The 17,946-nt window shown below is 40.4% G+C and overlaps 2 protein-coding genes across 7 annotated transcripts in view; one reads left to right on the top strand and one right to left on the bottom strand.

Moving 5' to 3' along the window:
* The window catches only part of dip2a (disco-interacting protein 2 homolog A), a 204,780-nt gene extending 198,891 nt beyond the window's left edge, over positions 1-5,889 (top strand). For all 6 annotated transcript variants that reach the window (XM_067443083.1, XM_067443082.1, XM_067443080.1 and 3 more), the window contains one exon: positions 4,078-5,889. In XM_067443083.1, coding sequence (XP_067299184.1) covers positions 4,078-4,330 — 253 coding nt within the window. In that variant the 3' untranslated portion in view covers positions 4,331-5,889. The remainder of the gene's footprint in view (positions 1-4,077) is intronic.
* A 220-nt stretch (positions 5,890-6,109) lies between these two features.
* LOC137074971 (sacsin-like) overlaps positions 6,110-17,946 on the bottom strand; it is a 50,949-nt gene continuing 39,112 nt past the window's right edge. The window contains exon 9 of the mRNA XM_067443079.1: positions 6,110-17,113. Coding sequence (XP_067299180.1) covers positions 6,267-17,113 — 10,847 coding nt within the window. The 3' untranslated portion in view covers positions 6,110-6,266. The remainder of the gene's footprint in view (positions 17,114-17,946) is intronic.

The raw sequence follows: 17,946 nt of genomic DNA, 5'->3' as shown, positions 1-17,946 counted from the left end.
TTGTCCACCTTCAACTCTTGCTTCACAAATCTTTATGCTGTGAAATCTTTACTGATTTACTGAGTAATCATAAGAATAACTTTGATATTGTTAGTAATATTTCAAGATGAACACTTAGGGTGCTTTCACACTTGGTTTGATTGCCTGGACTGAACCCGAGTTTGATTGGACTGTGTTCATATTATATTATTTGGGTCTGAACCGGGGTTTGTTTGCATCATCAAAGCAGCAGCTGTTTACCCGGTTGCTTAGTAACGACAGCAAGCATGAAGGCGCTGAAATGCACAGCGTTGCTCCCGTCACTTTTATATTTTTGTTTTTGAACTGTTGGTTTTGTTGCTAAAGCCTCATTACATATTGATACTTGCTTCTATCTGCCGCGAATGCTCTGCAAATGCTCTCAAGAACTCAGAAGACGAGCAGAAATTAGATCTACAGCTCTCTGCTTGCGGTAACTGACAGTGACGCTCGTCAGGTAAATGAGTGAAACACACACAAAACAGCTTACAAAACAAAAAACAACACAAAACAAAACACAGCTTATTTTAAACCCCAATTAAAATGAGCTGATAACATCCCTGTTTTCTCCAGAACGACTGTACAGGCAAATCAAATTTTCTTTGCAATATTGTCCTGTTTAACACTGTGAAGCTGCTTTGAAACAATCGTCATTGTAAAAGCCCTATATAAAGTTCATTGATTGATTGACAAAACATACATTTTTATCAAATCATATGTCATTAATAGCGGTTCACTTCCGCGGTTTAGTACGAATTGCATTCACATCAGCAGTAAACCGTACCAGAGTTCACATGAACCGAACCCCACCTCTTTATGTGGACTCTGGTACAGTTTGCGGGTGCGCACCCGAATTTCGGAAGACCGCGTTCACATTTTCCAAACAAACTGAACTCTGACGTCAATCGAACCCAGATGCGCACCAAAAGGGCTAGTGTGAAAGCACCCTTATTGGACTGAAGCATGTTGTAACGGGATCTCGCCTGAGATCATTAATCATCGTTCATTCGGTACGAGGGAATAGTTCTTCAAAGATTGTTGGTGTGACAGCATGTTCAGCAGTGCCATCCAAGCAATGAACCATCCAAGGCCTCTTTCCTGAAAGAGCAACAGCACCCATTGTGTGGGTACCTGTTTCCCCCGTGCGCTTCAGCACTTAAAAGAGCATTTTCTACTGAAAGAGCAAATATGGGTGTGACGTGTCTTTTTAAAGATGGAATTCCACCCTTGTGTTTCTGGATGCGGTCATTTCCTGGCCCTACCTGACAGTCACAATCACTGCCCTAACGGGTCTGGGCCATAAGCACACTGATGTAGTGTTCGTGGATGAGTCATGTACCCACTGCGGGAAGATGACTACCCCCAATTGCTGCTTCCACCCCCTGCCTACTTGTTGCCGAGGCCTGTCCCAGCCCCCGCCAGGCCCTCTGTTTGTCATGAGACAGTGAATGCACCACTTCTTCTCCCAGAGGAGGGCCATGTGGAGAATCAAATTGGGTCAATTTTCTGTTCCGCCACTGGCCTCATGGTCAGCGGTACCCAAATTCTCAATAAAAGAGCAGTTTCTTCAATCTCTGGGTCACAAGAGGGGTCAGTTGATAGTGAGTGACACTATGCCTTGCCACTCTCATCCCCCTCTTCTATCACCAGTAAGCAGGAGTCAGTGGTTAGAGGACACAATGCTTACTCACTTGTCTCCTGCTATTCCTTCATGGGAACTCTGGAGACAGGTAAGTGTTACATAACACACTCGGTCCCCACTCTGGGACAATATGTCTTCGGGGTTGGGCCCCTGTGCGCCGCCTTGCTGCCCCACTGCAGGTACATCTGTAGTCCCATTGGTTCCCCTTGTTTGGTGTCTGGAAGGTGGTATCTCTCCTGGCTCACTCAAGTAATAAGACTCGGCTATGCGATTCAGTTCGCCCAGCAAAATAATCTTAATTCAAACAGAAAACAAGATTATTTTGCTTACCCCGTTGGCAGATTAGTTTTCTTATGTTAAGTTATATTTGTTTTTTTTTCACTAAATGTTTTACTTAATGTAAGGATTTTTAGATATTTGGACTGGAAACAAAACAGAAATACTAAGTAAGAACAGCTTTTTCTGCAGTGTAGGTTCAGCGTTGTCTTGTTTACCTCCGTGGCAGACAAGGATGTACTTGTCCTGCGTAAGGAGATCGCAGTCCTACTGGCAAACGACGCAATAAAGCCGATCCTCCAGCCGATATGAGGTTGGGTTTTATACCAAAAAAAGTGGTGGGTTACAGCTGACCTTGGATCTGCATGTTCTGTTTCAAAATGTAAAAGCAGAAAATAATTTTTGAATACATTCGCCTCAAAGATTGTTTTGCTGTAAACGACCTTTGAGTCATTGCAATCAATTGATATTTAAGATTATGTCTCTTAAGACAGCTTTCCTGACTGTGCTCACATCCATCAAGAGGGTCGTGGACCTGCAGGCATTTTCAGTCAATGAAGCATGCCTGGAATGCAGGCCAGCCAACTCTTGCATAATCCTGAGACTTGGATATGTGCCCAAAGTTCCCACCACTCCTTTCAGGAGGCAGACTCAACTCTTGCATTGCTGTGTCCCGTTCGCGCCCTGGATGTTTATGTGGACCAAACACAGAGCTTGGTCTGCTTTGGAGGCCAGCAGAATGGAAAGGTTATCTCCAAACACAGGTTGGCCTGTTGGATAGTGGATGCCACTATCTTGGTGTACCAGTCTCAAGGTGAACCCTGCCCACTTGGGGTGAGAGTATTACTCCACTCTGAGTGTTGCCTCTTCCTCGGCATTGACACCTGCCACCTTTCTTGCAGACATCTGCAGATCTGCGGGCTGGGCGACATCTAACACATTTGTGAGGTTTTACTATCTCCAAGTGGACCTGATATTTTCCCCATTTGTTGCAAACTGATAATAAACAGAGAAGACTATCTCTGAGTTTTCGCTTGCAGTGCCAAGTTTTCCCCTCCCATGAGGGGGGTATGAGTTTCTATTTGCTCCCCAGGTGAGTTCCCCCTTTGGTAAACCCCGGATGGAGTTCATCCAGTACCTGGTTGTTCAGTCCCTCTACAAGACTAGATACCCATATGTTCTGATTCCTTCTCTGTGATCCCATTTGTGTATTCTTCCATGGTACAGTTTGCCTATTGGGTTAGGGGTTAGGGGTTAGGGGTTAGGGTTAGGGTCAGGGTCCATGACTTTCACTGGGCTGATTCCACTTTGCCCATATCTGTACTGGTATTGATTCCATCCCTTTCTCAGTTATGTCCTGTCACCACAACCCCTGTATCTGAACTGCCCCATCTCGGCTCCTCAGCAGACAGCTTAATGTGCGAGTGTTGCACACTACCTTATATATCCGTATGTATGGGGAGCGGCTTGCGATGCAAATCTCACTCACCAATGTGCATTGGCTGGTTTTGTTACCACTCAAAGGTAATTTGGCTCTCAGGAAATGTCCCTATTTGTTAGTCTGTTCTGGAGTTACATCTCCATTTTCCTCCTTCAGAGAACAGAGGTTACATTAGTAACCAAGACATTTTATGTCATACTTTTAAAAAGAGTACTTGAAAAGAACAGCCTAGTGTAAACTCAATGTAATGTTTTCAGACACTTAATTAAATGATAATTGCACTTTCGTGAAAATGTTTTGTTTAAATTTATATTAAATGCACTTAGCTTAGACTTTTTCTTTTGTTTTACCTAATTAAGGTAATCTTTATATCTTAATAAGTATCATCTTTATATGATATAATACATAAATAATTTCATGATTACTTCTGTTGTCTTTCAAATACTTTCTCTGATAATCGACCACATGCCACAAATGTTAATCAAGTTTTATTTAACTGGAACATTCTTTTAATTCTTCCTGAAGATTAAATCCTCAGTATGAATATTTTTCTTGTAACATATCACAAAGTGATATTTTGTTCCATTGGTAGCCTATATTTTGTATTTGATCTTTTTTTTCTCTCCAAAAGCCATGTTTTGCAGTGTATATAATCTGTTTTTCCTACTTAATTGAATACATCTTCTCACTCTCTCCTCAGTGCTGTGTTCACATGGACTAATCTACTGGTGGTGGTCGTAGAGCTTGAGGGGTCAGAACAGGAAGCCCTGGATCTTGTTGCCCTGGTGACCAATGTGGTTCTGGAAGAGCACTATCTCATAGTAGGTGTTGTTGTGGTAGTGGACCCTGGAGTAATTCCTATCAATTCCAGAGGGGAGAAGCAGCGAATGCACTTGCGGGACGGCTTCCTCGCCGACCAGCTGGATCCCATATACGTGGCCTACAACATGTGAGATTGTGTAATGTGGAGGAGGATCCAGATGCCAGAAAACTCTGCATATGCAAATTTACAAAGGAAGCGTTAGAGGGAAGTTTGGACAGCCTTGCCTCTTCCTCCACAAACATGAAGAGTCCTTGATGGAGCTATGCAGTTTATTTTTTATATCAAACTGTCAGAATGCCTTGAAAATAAAACTGATTCAGTGGTCAGGGCAAATGACTTGATTTCATCTCCTGTTTTCTTGTGCGACACACTTGAGTTCAGTTCTTATTCAAGCACACTCATTCTGCACATATGACACATGCGTGTTGAATGTTTCCTGTGTGTGAGAAAGACCGGCCTAAAAGGGCAGACGAGTGCCTGATGTCAAAAGCAGGATCCAGATTCCAGGACCATTGGATTTTCAAGAGCAGTGAAAATGAGTAATGCCTTTCATTTCACAGAATTACTATTGTAGCTGTAAAAATGCACAAATACAAGTTTTATTTGGTTTGTTCTTTTTACATCAACACACAAATCTTTGATAAATGTTTTAACTGGAGACCGGATGGCAATAAGGAAATGGAAATCTGAGTCTTTGTTTTCGAGAAAGCAGTACTGAGGGTGTGCTGTGGATATGCTGCTCCATGAATTCACAAGCTTATGCATTCCCAGCTAGTGTTTCAACATGGGCCTTAAATATTTTCATAAGCCTGTGGATTGTTTGTAATTTGTATTTCATTTTTTTCTCCATTCATTAAAATGTGTGAGCTTTTAGACTGTGCAGGATAGGAATCAGGGTAATAACAGTGAATAGATGAAGAGTCTTATTCAGGTAACCAAGTCCCAATCTGAAAAAATATTTCTGCTCAAATTTTCATTACTTACAACAGTTGTCATTTCAAGTTTTTTTTTTACTATATGACCATTAACGACTAGTGCATCTTATATTCCTGCAGAAGGTGACATTTTTAGTCTCCTACATATTACTGATTGAAAAGAAAGTATCCTTTTCCCTTAATCCATTAAAACATACCTAACAGATGGGACCGGTATTTCAGGAAAAACTGACCACTGCAAGTGAGGGCTTTTAATTCTTCTTTTCGTTACCGTGTTAAAGAGTGATAATTGCTTGTATTTTCGAACACACTCTGTACACCGCATTGGCCAGCACTGTATAGACCACTTCTAGCAATGCTTGCTCTCTTTTATTGTGTTCATTGCGTAAAGGACAGGCGTTACGCCTGCTGTAATTATGTACAGAATTTGTGTAATAAGTTATTACTGGGACACCAGAAACATATGAATACTTTTGGCATGGTTTTTGCAGTGGCATGGAGGAAACCAGATGCTGCTCAAATCAAAGTTTCATTTCTTGATCAAACAGTAAGGGGAACAACACGAGTTCTATTCATGTAATATTTTATATTGCAATAGACTCAAGAAATGCTTTTGCTGCAAAGATTGTAAAGCACATACAGCATCTGTATCGCAGGATGATTGTGTGACTGTTGAGGTTCATTTTATTTGCGGTTCTGTCATTTAGTGAATCTCTGGTTCACACAGGTTTTGACTTCTGTTACTTTCTTAATAAAAACCATGCTTTTAAATGATTGACAATGACATTTTAATGCACATTTTGCTGACAGGTTTCTCCAAAGTAACTTACATTGCATTCAAGATATATATTTAATTCATGCTTACCCTGGGAATCAAACCCATGGCCTTGGCATTGCTCTACTGTTTGCTACAAGAATGCCCAGTATACAATAATATAAATGCTAAATATGCTAGAATAGTAAGAAAGAAGAGAACCAGACTTATTAATAATTATCAAAACATGATTACAAAAACATAATTTCCAGAATGCATGGGAGCAGTATTAAACAGATAAAAAAAGATCAGCATTATTACTTGAAAGGATTCTCATGATTGTCTCAAAGGAATGTAGTCGGTAGTTTCAAGCTACTTCAAGAAATGTATTCTTCTATTTTTTCTAAAAGCTTTGATGCAATATCCAGTGCCCGTCTAGCATTATCAACGCTGAACTGCTTGTTTGGAATGTGAGGAAATTGGTGACAGTTTGGATACTGAGTTTTTTTGCCATCCACGCCAAGTTCAGTCAGTTGCTTCACAGTGTTGGGTAAAGTAGTCAACTGTGAGCTGTAATGGGACACCCGCTGAGCAAGGCTAGATATTGAGCAGTTGTTGGGATACTCTCCACTTCTCCTGTACATTGCTGCTATCAGGGCTTTTTCCACAGCCTGATGAACCTTAAACAGACACCACTCTGAGTAATCTCCTCCAGCGTCATTGTGAGCTGCTCTGATGTCACATTGAGCCTGTTCAAACCAGCGTTTGGCCTCTCCTCTGTTTGGCTTTGGTGCTTCTTTGTGGTATGACCAAAAGTTGTAGTGGCTTGTAGAGTAGTTCTGATTGAACCTCTCGCGTCCCCTCCTGTGGCTTCGAGCCTCTGTGTTCCACGTGTCATAGAAATCTCGAAAGTCTCTCCAGCTTGAGGATGTTTTTTGTGCAGTTTTTCCTTGTTGTAGTTCCTCAATTCTGTTTCGAAGGTATGTGAATGCCTCATTGGCAAGTTCCTCATTCCCTGGATTTTTGTCTGGATGCCACCGGAGGTAAAGACGTTTAAGGGCTTTCTGTTTGTCCTCACTTGACATATTCCAGATTTCATTTAAGCTTTGGTCAATTTCTCTTTTGATCTCTTCAGATGTCTTTGGAAAGTCTCTTTTGGGTGGAGATCCGGATGTCAAAAGACATTCTACATCTGTGCAAGTGGACTCTGTTGACACAGTTGCCTTCTTTTCTCGTTTAAATTGGTAAAGGTCAAGAGAGCTTACTTCAATGAAGTCATCACTGCCAACTTGTATTTTATATCTGGCAGGAAATTGTCTCATTTTTCCCAGTGGATCATCCAGACAGTTGATAACAATGCCATAGAAATATTCACCGGATTTGTCCTTACTGAAGCCAACATACTCTCCACTTTCAAAGTTGTTGAGGAAGTTCATATCAAGACAGTCATGCCATTCTTCAGGTATACGACATCCAGGTTTCGGTAAGGCATTGTGTCCTTCCTCCTTGTGGCCACTGTTATGAATGCCATGATTTGCCAAGGTTTTCTCAACATCCTCCATGTTATGACACATCAGAAGCTGCCCAAGGACTAAATGGCTTGAGGTGGTCAGACAGTTCTTTAGAAGAGCGTTGATTTCTTTAGTAAGACACATATTAACTTCACTTATTACATTGACAGCCATGTCATCATTGTGTTTTAAGTAGAAACTGCACCCATCCAGCTGTTTTTTCACATAAACATCTGTTTCAGCCTTACTACCTTCAAGTGGCTCATGGTTTAACAGAAGTTCAGTTTGAAGAGTTTTGCAACAGATAATTTGAATCTTAGAAAAGATTTTGTCACACTTTCTTGCAGCTTCAGATTGTGAAACCACACCTTTACTGTCTTCTCTGATGAGACACACTAGCCCATGAAGAAATGCAGCAGATGACAAGTGTTTGTCAAACCAGCCACTAAATTCACATTGCCTTTCATCACAATATTTGACACTTGCTCCATCCAGATTTTCAGAAATTACATCCGAGAGAAATTTGGGGCGATCTTTCTGGGGAAGGAACTGCAACAATGTTTGATGTTCATAGTGATCATTTTCAAGGTAACAGTGTTTTAATTTTTCCAGCAGTTTTAGCTTGGTTTCCAAAGGACCCTCGAGTCTTGTGGGCTGGAAGACGGTGTCATTGAAAAACAAAGTGTTGGATTCATAGAGTTTTCCATCTGTTGATGGAAGATAAAGTGGATTGTTTGGGAAAGAGGTTTTGTTCTTTTCCTCTTTCAGCAGGCAAAACAGCTGTTGTACAACACGCTTCACAGCTTTCTGCTGATTTGCCTGAAGGCTGTCTTTGTCAGAACTATCAGAATAGATTTCTTGAAGAACAGCAATATATTGTTTGACGTCAGGTCTCTCCTTTACACCAATCTTTTTAAAGAAACCTTCAAATTTCATATAATTTGAGGGAATGCGGTACAAATAAGGCCTAAACTCAAGATTGTCATGTAGCACAAGTGCTGTCTGTTTGGCCTTCACAAGTTGTGTCCTGTTTTCCACTAAGATAATGGGGAGGTCAGAGAACTGAGAGGACTCAAAATGTATTGAATGCAGGTATGCGTATGATTTGCTAAACACGGTTTCTCTTGTTTCCAACAAATTGTCACTGCGACACTGAGATGTACAGATGTTATTCAGATTAGCAGCTATTTTTCCAGGGGGTGGCGTCTCCAAGGCTCCGGCATCCGTCATTTTCTTTATGAGATGTGGAGAGCAGAATTCTGAGGGTAGGATTGGCATAGATGTCCATATCAGATAATGGTGATCACGGTGACTGTCAATCAATGATCCACTGATTGCAACAACCTCCCTCTCTTGAGAAAAGGCCTTGTGATAATCACAAAGTGTTTGCTGAATTTGCACAGGGAAGATGAATTTAATGTCAGCAACTCTGTTCAGTAACTTTGAGCTTTTGTCATTACTCTTTGACAGAACAGTATTGAGCAAAAGTTTTGATCTTTTCTTAAGAACATCAAGAGGAGCATTGCCTCTAGTTTCAGATTCAATTTGTTTTGCAAACTGAATGATTTCCTCATCAGACACTTCATGTTTCAATCCAAGGTCCTTTAAAAGACAATGTGCCTCAGTACGTTTACCACATTGGAAATTTTCCCAAAACTTGTCTGGAACAAATCTCTCTTTTGGAAGCATTGCCCTGTAAAGGGGTACACTGTCATCATAGAAGTATGAAGCCACCTGAAGAGAGCCATGGATGTCACTAATAAATCTGACATCTCTCAATGCAGAGGCAATCCTGGGGTCCACTGGTCCAAGTTCCACTAAAAACAGCATTAAATCAAGAAGCTTGGCCTCTTTCATCGTGTGCACAGAAGGAAGAATAAACTGTACACAGAACTCCAAGTCTTTTAGAATCTTAATGTTTAGATACTCTGCCAATTCTTGGTTCACCCAGGTGTGCTTGAGGAAAATACTGTCACATCCTTCGACCTGGTACAAGTTTGGAAAAGAAATGTAATGTACAGCATTCAGGATAAATACCATTCTGTGCAGATCAATTCTTTCCCGTTTTCCAGCTATTGACTCAAACAGGGGCAAAGACTTGAGCATACGCTCATGTTTACTCTTCTTTTTGGAATCTCTGATCCCATGTTGTAAGAAGCGTTGAAGATCTTCACATTCATCTTTAGACAGCTCCTCAAACTGGGAATGAGGTACATGATAAACCTGCCCCAAAACAGCACTGCTGTCATCTATTTGCAGGAGCTCTGGATATATATACTTGAGACGGAACTCAAGTCTGAGATCACTGAAAAAGCTGAGGTCTAATTTCAAGAAACCAAGTTTTATGAGAATGGACGCAATTTTTTCATTTGGATGATTAATCACTTTTGATACATTCCCCATTGTTTGTAACAAATTTGCATTATTTAGACTGGGGCAGATTACTGGTAAGATAGGACTGTTATCAAAGTGCTTCTTTATCTCACTGAAGACATTCAGATTTTCATTTTGGTAGTTTTTCTCTTGATCAAGAAATAATCTCCATAATGTTTTCAGCCATTTGATCGTCTCAGTTTCAGATTTGTAAAGCTGGCACATTTGATCAGGTAATGACTGACTGAGCAGTTGAGCAAGTTCTGGTTTCAAATATGTTGCTGCTATGTCAATTGTTAAGTCCTTAATAAACTTTCCCTCATGCAGAATTTGGACATGGTTTTCATTGATATCACTGTCTGCAAACATTTCCTGATGCCCTTGGAAAAGACTGCTAAATCTTGATATCAGCTTTGGGGATTCAGAGTCAAAGACTCTCAACATCTGATCTTCTGTGAGGAGAAGAGGCAGCCCATTGAGGTCATCAGCATCTATCTTTGTCAAGCAGAAGCTCAGAAGTTTTGAATATCTTGTTTTGTTCTTTATCAAGGTCTGGTTAATGGGCAAAGCCAAACCACTAGTTGTCTGGGAAGGATCATTCAGTGATCTTTGCTTCAAGAAATTCCTCACGGTTGAAGCACTAACTTCTATCACATTCACACCAGCTGCTTTGAAGCTTTCTTTTATTTCATTCATTTTCAAAGAGTTTGGCACTAATCTCATCCCAATGTCATCTAAAATTTGGAAAATTTCTTTATGGTCATCAGTTGTAAAATATGGAAAATTTTCTGAATGTGGTTGAGATGCACTGCACCAGGTAACTGTGTATTTGTGTTGTGAGAGGTGTGATGACTCAACAGAAACAGCGTGTACAGTGGGTATGACTGGAAGATCACGTTGGCTGATTGATCTATAGACCTCATGGATCATCTCATGCCAGACTTTGTCTACTCCCGGAGAAATGCATGGAAAGTAATTAAGGCAAGAAGAATCCAGCTGTGGCTTGAGTAATACAAGAGCTGTAGGTGTATCCTTCTTTATGACTGAACACAGACGTAATAGGAGATCAGCATAGAGTGGTGAAATGATGTTTACTTTCAGTGACTGGTTCCACTCTGTCTTTAGACTATCACCATCCTCTTTCCACAAGTCCCTTCTAGAAGAATCTACTTCAAAATTTGCATTCACATGTACTGGTAAACCAGATTTTCCAGGTAAAGGCAAAGAACAAAATATCCTGCCAGTAAATGTGGAGTTAAATGAGCTTTTCCAACATGCAGCCAGAGCAGCTTGAGGAACTTTTAAATGATCTTGCTTGTCTTTTTGCTCATAGCTCTGTTTTGAATACCCGAAGCCCTCTGCAATGACCCACTGACTTTGATTATTTCCAGAAGAGATTTGCATGCCATAGATGGTTTTGCAGGGTTCTGCTGTTCCTGATATGAGGGATTCTCGAACATGTCTGTGAAAGTTTTCCTTTCTTACCATGCTCTTCTCTGTGTATTTCTTTTTAATGAGGAAATAACTTTTCTTTCCTTTTCCATCTTCACTGATCTCCAAGAACTGTATTTTTGTGATGTGTTTCAAGAAGAGAATTAGTCCTTCGGGATCTTCAGTCAAGGCAGAGTAAAGTTCCTCCATGTCATGTTCAGTGACTGTATGTCTAGATATTTCAGATTTTTCTGCCATTTTCTCAGTCCTGAGAGGGAGCCTGAACATGGTTCCAGAATTGAGTGCAAACATTTCTGGAAGAAAGGTATGATACACATCCTCAAATGATTTCTTAAACTCATCATCAATGGAAAACATGCAGCCTGGGGACTGTTTTGTAATACCTTCCACATACTTTAGATTTGGATCAGAAATGCAGAGCCATTTGTCACCAGTCAGGATAGATGGGCAATCTGTCAGATGATAAACAGAATTAAAGCCAAGTCCATATTTTCCAGTTCTTCCCAAAGTGCCACGTTTTCCTCCTTCCCCCAGCTGCTGAATACCTTTCAGATCATCATCAGAAAATGTTCTGTTGTTGTACACACAAAGAGCTGGGCCTTGAACCAGTTCCCATTTCTTTCCAAATATCTTTTCTGTCTTATGTTTTCTTTTGTCCCACACAAAGTGAATTTCTGTTGCCTGTGCATCATCAGCATTTTGAATGAGCTCCTTCAGAATATCCTTTTTAGATGGATATGCATCAATTATATTTTTTATTCGGACAGTTAGTTTCTCAGTTTGTCCAAATTCTTTGGCATAAAGGGTAAATTCACTGACTAAATGATTGTTCAGAGTATGGTGTCTTGTTGTCATTACACCAAAATGACAGGCCACAGACCGAGGTATCAGATGATGGGTGAGCTTGACACCAGCTGAGACGGGCATCCATGGGCTGTCATTAAATCTCAGGTCTTTTGAAGATGTCAACACACCTCTCTCATCAGGAATGAGACAGTTTGTAAGCTTTTCATCTTTGATTTTGAATAGACCTTTAATGAGTATTACGACACACTTATGGAGGTCTGACATGGAAAGAGGGTGAGATCCATATAAACACTTAATTTCATTAAGTGCAGCAACAAACTGCTCTTTTGTGAATTGTTTGTTGACACCAAGGCAGTCCCAGAGCATCTCAAATTGGGAGAAGATAACTGGAAGCACATAGAGATATGGTTTCTCCTCAAATTCTTTACATCTGGCCACTGACCTCACATTTACAAAGTGATCCTCAATGAAAATGAATGGAAATGATTTTGCATGGTCAATAATGGGATTGGGATCTTTCTGTTCCAACAAGTAATCATTGAGATATTCATAGCAAGATTGGGCAATGTTGAAAAGATCCGTCTTTTCAAATGTATTGCAGTGTTGGTGTGCTATTAGCAGCTGCTGAAGTACTGTCTCAACTGGTGGATTTGTCAGTACTCTCAGTTTTTGGAGAACTGGGTCATTATTGTGTATTTGAAGGTTTGAATGATCAACTGTGAATTCTGTCATGCTTACTAGTTTGCGACAACTGTCATTGTACATTTCAGAGGGTTTTTTAAGAATGGTGGCATTCTTGTGTTGCTGAAGTAAAGGAACTATGGCGGGAAGGAATGGTATTTGAGACAGTGTGTGCCAGTGCAGAGAATTCACATCTTCTGAGGAGTCTTTCATTGACTCCACAAGGCACTGAAGATGTGTATGACATTTAGATGTAACCTTTTGCCAAATACTTGATATCTTCTCTGCTCTTTCTATGATTTCCTGTAAAGGGAGGCAATCACTCAGCATTCCCAAACCTGAAAGTCGTTGAATCCTTTTTGGTGCGAGAAAGTCATTTTCTGTTCCTTCAAGAAAGCGTCCTTCTGCAAGTTCATACAAACAAGCCATTTTGCCAGAAGGATTTACAAGTCGCTTGATAAATTGAAGTTTCTTACAACTCTGTATTGGAATGCAAGGGTAACTTTTCAGTAGGTCATCAACAGCTGGATCATTCAAGTCAATGGCATTCAGCACAAGAGTATTTCTGCTGTGTGTGTCCACAGAACACAAGTTCTCAAAAACAATGTTGTAAAACTCAGGCCAGTTGATTGTTCTCTGTTTGATCTCTGGCTCAAAGTTACAATCGATGAAACTCTGTCTAACCAATGATGGGAGAGAAACAACACAAGAATATAAAGCTCCCAAGCTCAAGAACACTTTATTGGCAATGTCTACAATTAATCGGTTCTCCTCAATATCTTTATTCAGAAATTTCACTTTATCCATAGAACACCAATTATGTCCATTGCTGAAAAGCTCCAGAGGTTTACCATTGGCATTCTGCACAAGTGCTGAGTAGAAAGACTCAACCATGGGTAAAAATGCTTTGCTTACTGTTTGTGTGTTAGGCCAGAATGTATGGAAGGAATAGTTCTGGATAAGTCTATTTTGGGCCATTTTCTTCAGCTCAACCAGTGTAGTAATGTAGGCAGAGGTTACAGCATCTTTCAGTAAAGCCTTGTTCCACTCAGACTTCACTCCTTTTTCCCATAGACCTTTCCTATTTGATGTGACTGAAAAAGTTCCATTGACATGGACTGGAAGACCGGTCTCAATTGAGAGAGGAAGAAAGCAAAAAGCCTGGCCAAAGATGCTTTCATCAGGGGACCACGTATTAGTTGTTGCCTCTCTTTGCAAAGGTACAGCTATACCTCCAATTGGAAATGAAAACACATGTTCTTGTTCGTTTCTTCTCTGGAACATTTGCAAAGACTCTTGTGTCCCATAACATGAGTACAAAAGCCAGTACTGAGGGACGGATTTACCTGAGTTCTCCTGAACTGTTTTAACAATGTGTGCTTTGTTGACATCAACAATGTTGTGGCATTTGATATCACTATTTCTGAAGGTGTTCTCAATCTCTTGGAGATATGTTTCATTTGAGACAGCAAATGAATTCATGACTTCTTTGGATGTTTTGAGAAGAGTCTGAATCTGATCATTCCATGGAGGAGTTGATGCGTTTTCAGGGACAATTTGAAGGGACATAGATGTAATGTTCTTTAGAAATAGAAGGGGAGTTTGTGAGTTGTCAGTCAAATGCTTTTTAAATCTCATGATGCGCTCTTCATCATATACCTTTGAACTGATCTCTGACATGTTGGCCTCCTCCAGTGTACGAAATGGTAGTTTGATCAAGGTGCCATTGTAAGCCTTCTTGCTGTTTTGCACTGACAGATCACAATCGAAAATCCCTTCATAAGATTTAAACTGTCCAGGAAACCTTTTGTACAGCCGTTCCTGGAATAGATCAAGTCTAATTCCTGGGTTTCCTTTGCTGAGGATGTGCTTTTTCAAATGGGTGACATTTGGATCAAGAATGAGAAGGCTTTTCCCACTCAAAATCGAGGGAATATCAGTCACGTGGTAAACAGCATTAAACCCAAGCCCAAACTTTCCAATCATCTGCACTTTGTTTTCCTTTGATGCTGATCCCACTTTGACAATGTTGCTCCAGTCTTCTTCTGAAAAAAGCTCATTGTTGAAGATCCAAAGGCATGGTCCATTGCAGAGAGCCATTCCATTATCAAAGAGGGTTTCAGGGGGGTCTTTGTGTTTTCTGAAGTCAAGGAGGAATTTACACGTGGTTGCCCCAGCATCCTCAGCATTTTGTAGGAGTTCTTTAAAAATGTCACTTTCTTCATCATACTCTTTCAGAATGTTTTTAATTCTTTGAGTAATTGGTTCAGATTGCCCACACTGTTCTATACCAAATGACTCTTGCTCTGGTTGTATGAACTGTGGTTTTAAGATGCGAGTACTTAACAATGGTACGTTCAACCATCTTGCAGTGATGGGTAGAACTTCTTCATGAATGACATAGAACTCCTCATTGTCTTGTTTCAGGTCCTCAAGTCCTTCAGCACTGATGTCACAGAAGACTGTTTTGGACAATGACTGCAAAGTAAAGTTTTTATCTTGTGACATAACAGGCACAGGGGTACTGTCCTTTAAAAGCTTCTCATTCTTACGCATCCAGTCAAGAATGGCAATTGACACTTTAAGTTCTGCCAAGTCTCCATGAGGAGGAACCCTGCAGTCGATTCTTTGTTTTATATCAGATAGTATGTATTCAATCTCCTCATCGGACAGTGTTTTCTTCACACCAAATTTTGTTAGCAGGTTTTTATATCGCAACAACTCTTCAGGCACTTTCTTGATGTAGGGGCTTAGATCCAGTTCAGATGGATAGGCTAAAACTATATCTCCTGGACAGACAAACTCACTTTTATTCCAAATCCAGGGGATGCTTTTTGTGCCCTTTAAATCTGTGAAATTTCTCATGTTGTCTTGCATGAATTTGTAAATACTGTGCAGCTTGGTTTTAAACTGAATATCCGAATTTGGGTTGACCATTGATCTCAGTGCAGAGAGGTTCTCCAAGACTTTTTCAGCAGGAGGGGGCTCATGAAGTCCAAGATTTTTGTAGACATGTCCTTTTAGCTCAGAGGTAAGGGGCATTACATATCCAACAATTAAAGAATACTTGGAATCCCTTACTTCAGCTGGCTTATACAGACCTCTCTTAAGATTTCTAGAAATGCTTCCATTCATGAACTTTGGATTTTTACAGGGCACCCACTGCCTTTGTTTCAGCTCTTCCACCTGCGCCTTGGTGAAATTGGAAAGGAAATCAGTCTCGTTCAGGACTCGAATTAGAGTATGCGCTTTTTTGAACGCCTTATCTGGTGAGTGGACACAAAACTTTTCAATATGATTTATGACTTGGAGTATGTTTTCTGTTGATATTTCTTTTTGCTTTGTCTTTAGGCCAAGGCGTTGCAAACTCTGAAGCATTTCCTGAGTCTTTGTGTAAGTTGGTGGGGGGAAGAAATCTGTCTCGAAAAGGTCCTGAAATATCATATTTCTTGGATCAAAAACATCTAAGGCTTGTCTGCATTCTCCATGAGTTGTCTCAATAAATTTGAGACGTTTGGTTTTCGTGAGCAGCTGCTGACTTTTTGAGAGTAGAATGCTACCATTATTCAATATCCAGGTCATTATTGTCTGTACTTCATCTTTTTGGAACGAGGCTGCCTCAATGCAGTCAACCAAATGAACAGCCACCTTAGCTGCATCCAAGAGTTCAATATTCAGAAGAGTCAAAAGTCTGCGATCGGCTTCATTTGCACACTGTACAATGTTCTCAGGCATGGGCAGATCCTTTGGAATGGCTGGATTGGTGGTTGAAACAACTGCTTGCTTTAATTTAACTGCAACATATTCCCCAGACATCATTCTGAACATTGGCAACATGGAAAGCAGGGTCTTTTCAGCTTTTGAGAGAGAACCCAAAGAAGAGAGGAACACTTTCAACTCCTCTTTTTCCTGCGATGAAGCAGAGGCGATGCCTTTGATGACCTGATCTCTGTGTGAGTTCACAAAGACTTGTAGAACACTTCTTGGTGAAGCTGGAAGAACATATCTCTCAATGTCAAGATGTCTAAGACACTCATCTCTTTTTATGACTGTACACCCCACCATCCTTAACACTTTCTGAACATGATCTGACAAGCTAGACGCTGTGCTTCTCTGAAAGATCAAAGTTGTGTTTCTCTGCAACCTTGCTAACAATATAGAATTGCCTGAACTCTGTAGTGGCTCCAGTGGTATTAAAGGCATGTCAATAAAGTCATTTAACTCAAAGCATTCAGTGCTAAGAAACTTCCAGAATTCAGCCAGCCAGCTCTTCGGTGGATGGTGATCTTCTGCTGTTTTCCATGTAAGATGACCTTGGTTCACCTTCCAGTCCATGGGTAAGTGCTTCTTGGTGAGTGCAACAACATGATTAGCATCCAAATTGATTATATTGTATGTGCCTGAAAAAAACAGTGAGAGTAAATTTCACAAACATGTATGATATTAATTTAATTTAATAAAAACATTAATAATAATAATACATTTTATTTAAGGCACCTTTCATATCACCCAATGTCACCATATATTACAAAGTGGCAACAATAAAAAAAATAAATGAAGCAAATAGCAATAGGAAGGGAAAGCTAGTCTGAATAGATGGGTCTTTAAATCTGATTTTAAATTGAGATACCGAGTTTGAGTTCAGGACGCCGACTGGAAGAGAGTTCTAAATGCGAGGAGAAGCCCGGCTAAAAGCCCTATTGCCCATGGTAGTAAGATGAGAAGAGGGTGTATGGAGGAGACCCCATGAAGAGGAAAGGAGAGTGCAAGAAGGGGTGTAGGGCTGTAAGAGATCTGAGAGGTAAGATAGAGCAGGGTTATAAAGAGATTTGTAAGTGAGAAAGAGAGTTTTAAATTCAGTCCGTAATAGCAGAATTTTGAGTAAGTTGGAGTTTATTTAGATATTTATGTGATAAACCAAATAAAAGAGAATTACGGTAGTCAATGCGAGAGGTGACAAGCGCATGAATAACAATAGCAGAACAATATGGAGTTTGTTATTTAAGTGGGCGTTAAATTAAAGGGTACTGTCAAAGATGAGCCCAAGTTCCTAACCTGATGGGAAGGAAAAACGGTGGAACCATCAATTTATAAAGAAAAACCACAGGACTTAGAGAGAGTAGAGTTAGTGTCAATCAGGGCCGGCCCTGACCAAGTTGCTGCCCTAGGCAAGATTTTACTTGGTGCCCCTTGTATCAAGGTTTTTATATGTTGGTTGTGTTTTTACAATTTT

Source organism: Pseudorasbora parva, chromosome 5 (genome assembly GCF_024679245.1).
Source record: "Pseudorasbora parva isolate DD20220531a chromosome 5, ASM2467924v1, whole genome shotgun sequence".
Taxonomy (NCBI): domain Eukaryota; kingdom Metazoa; phylum Chordata; class Actinopteri; order Cypriniformes; family Gobionidae; genus Pseudorasbora; species Pseudorasbora parva.
The sequence above is the reverse complement of the archived record's forward strand: the minus strand, read 5'-3'. Positions and strand labels throughout refer to the sequence as shown.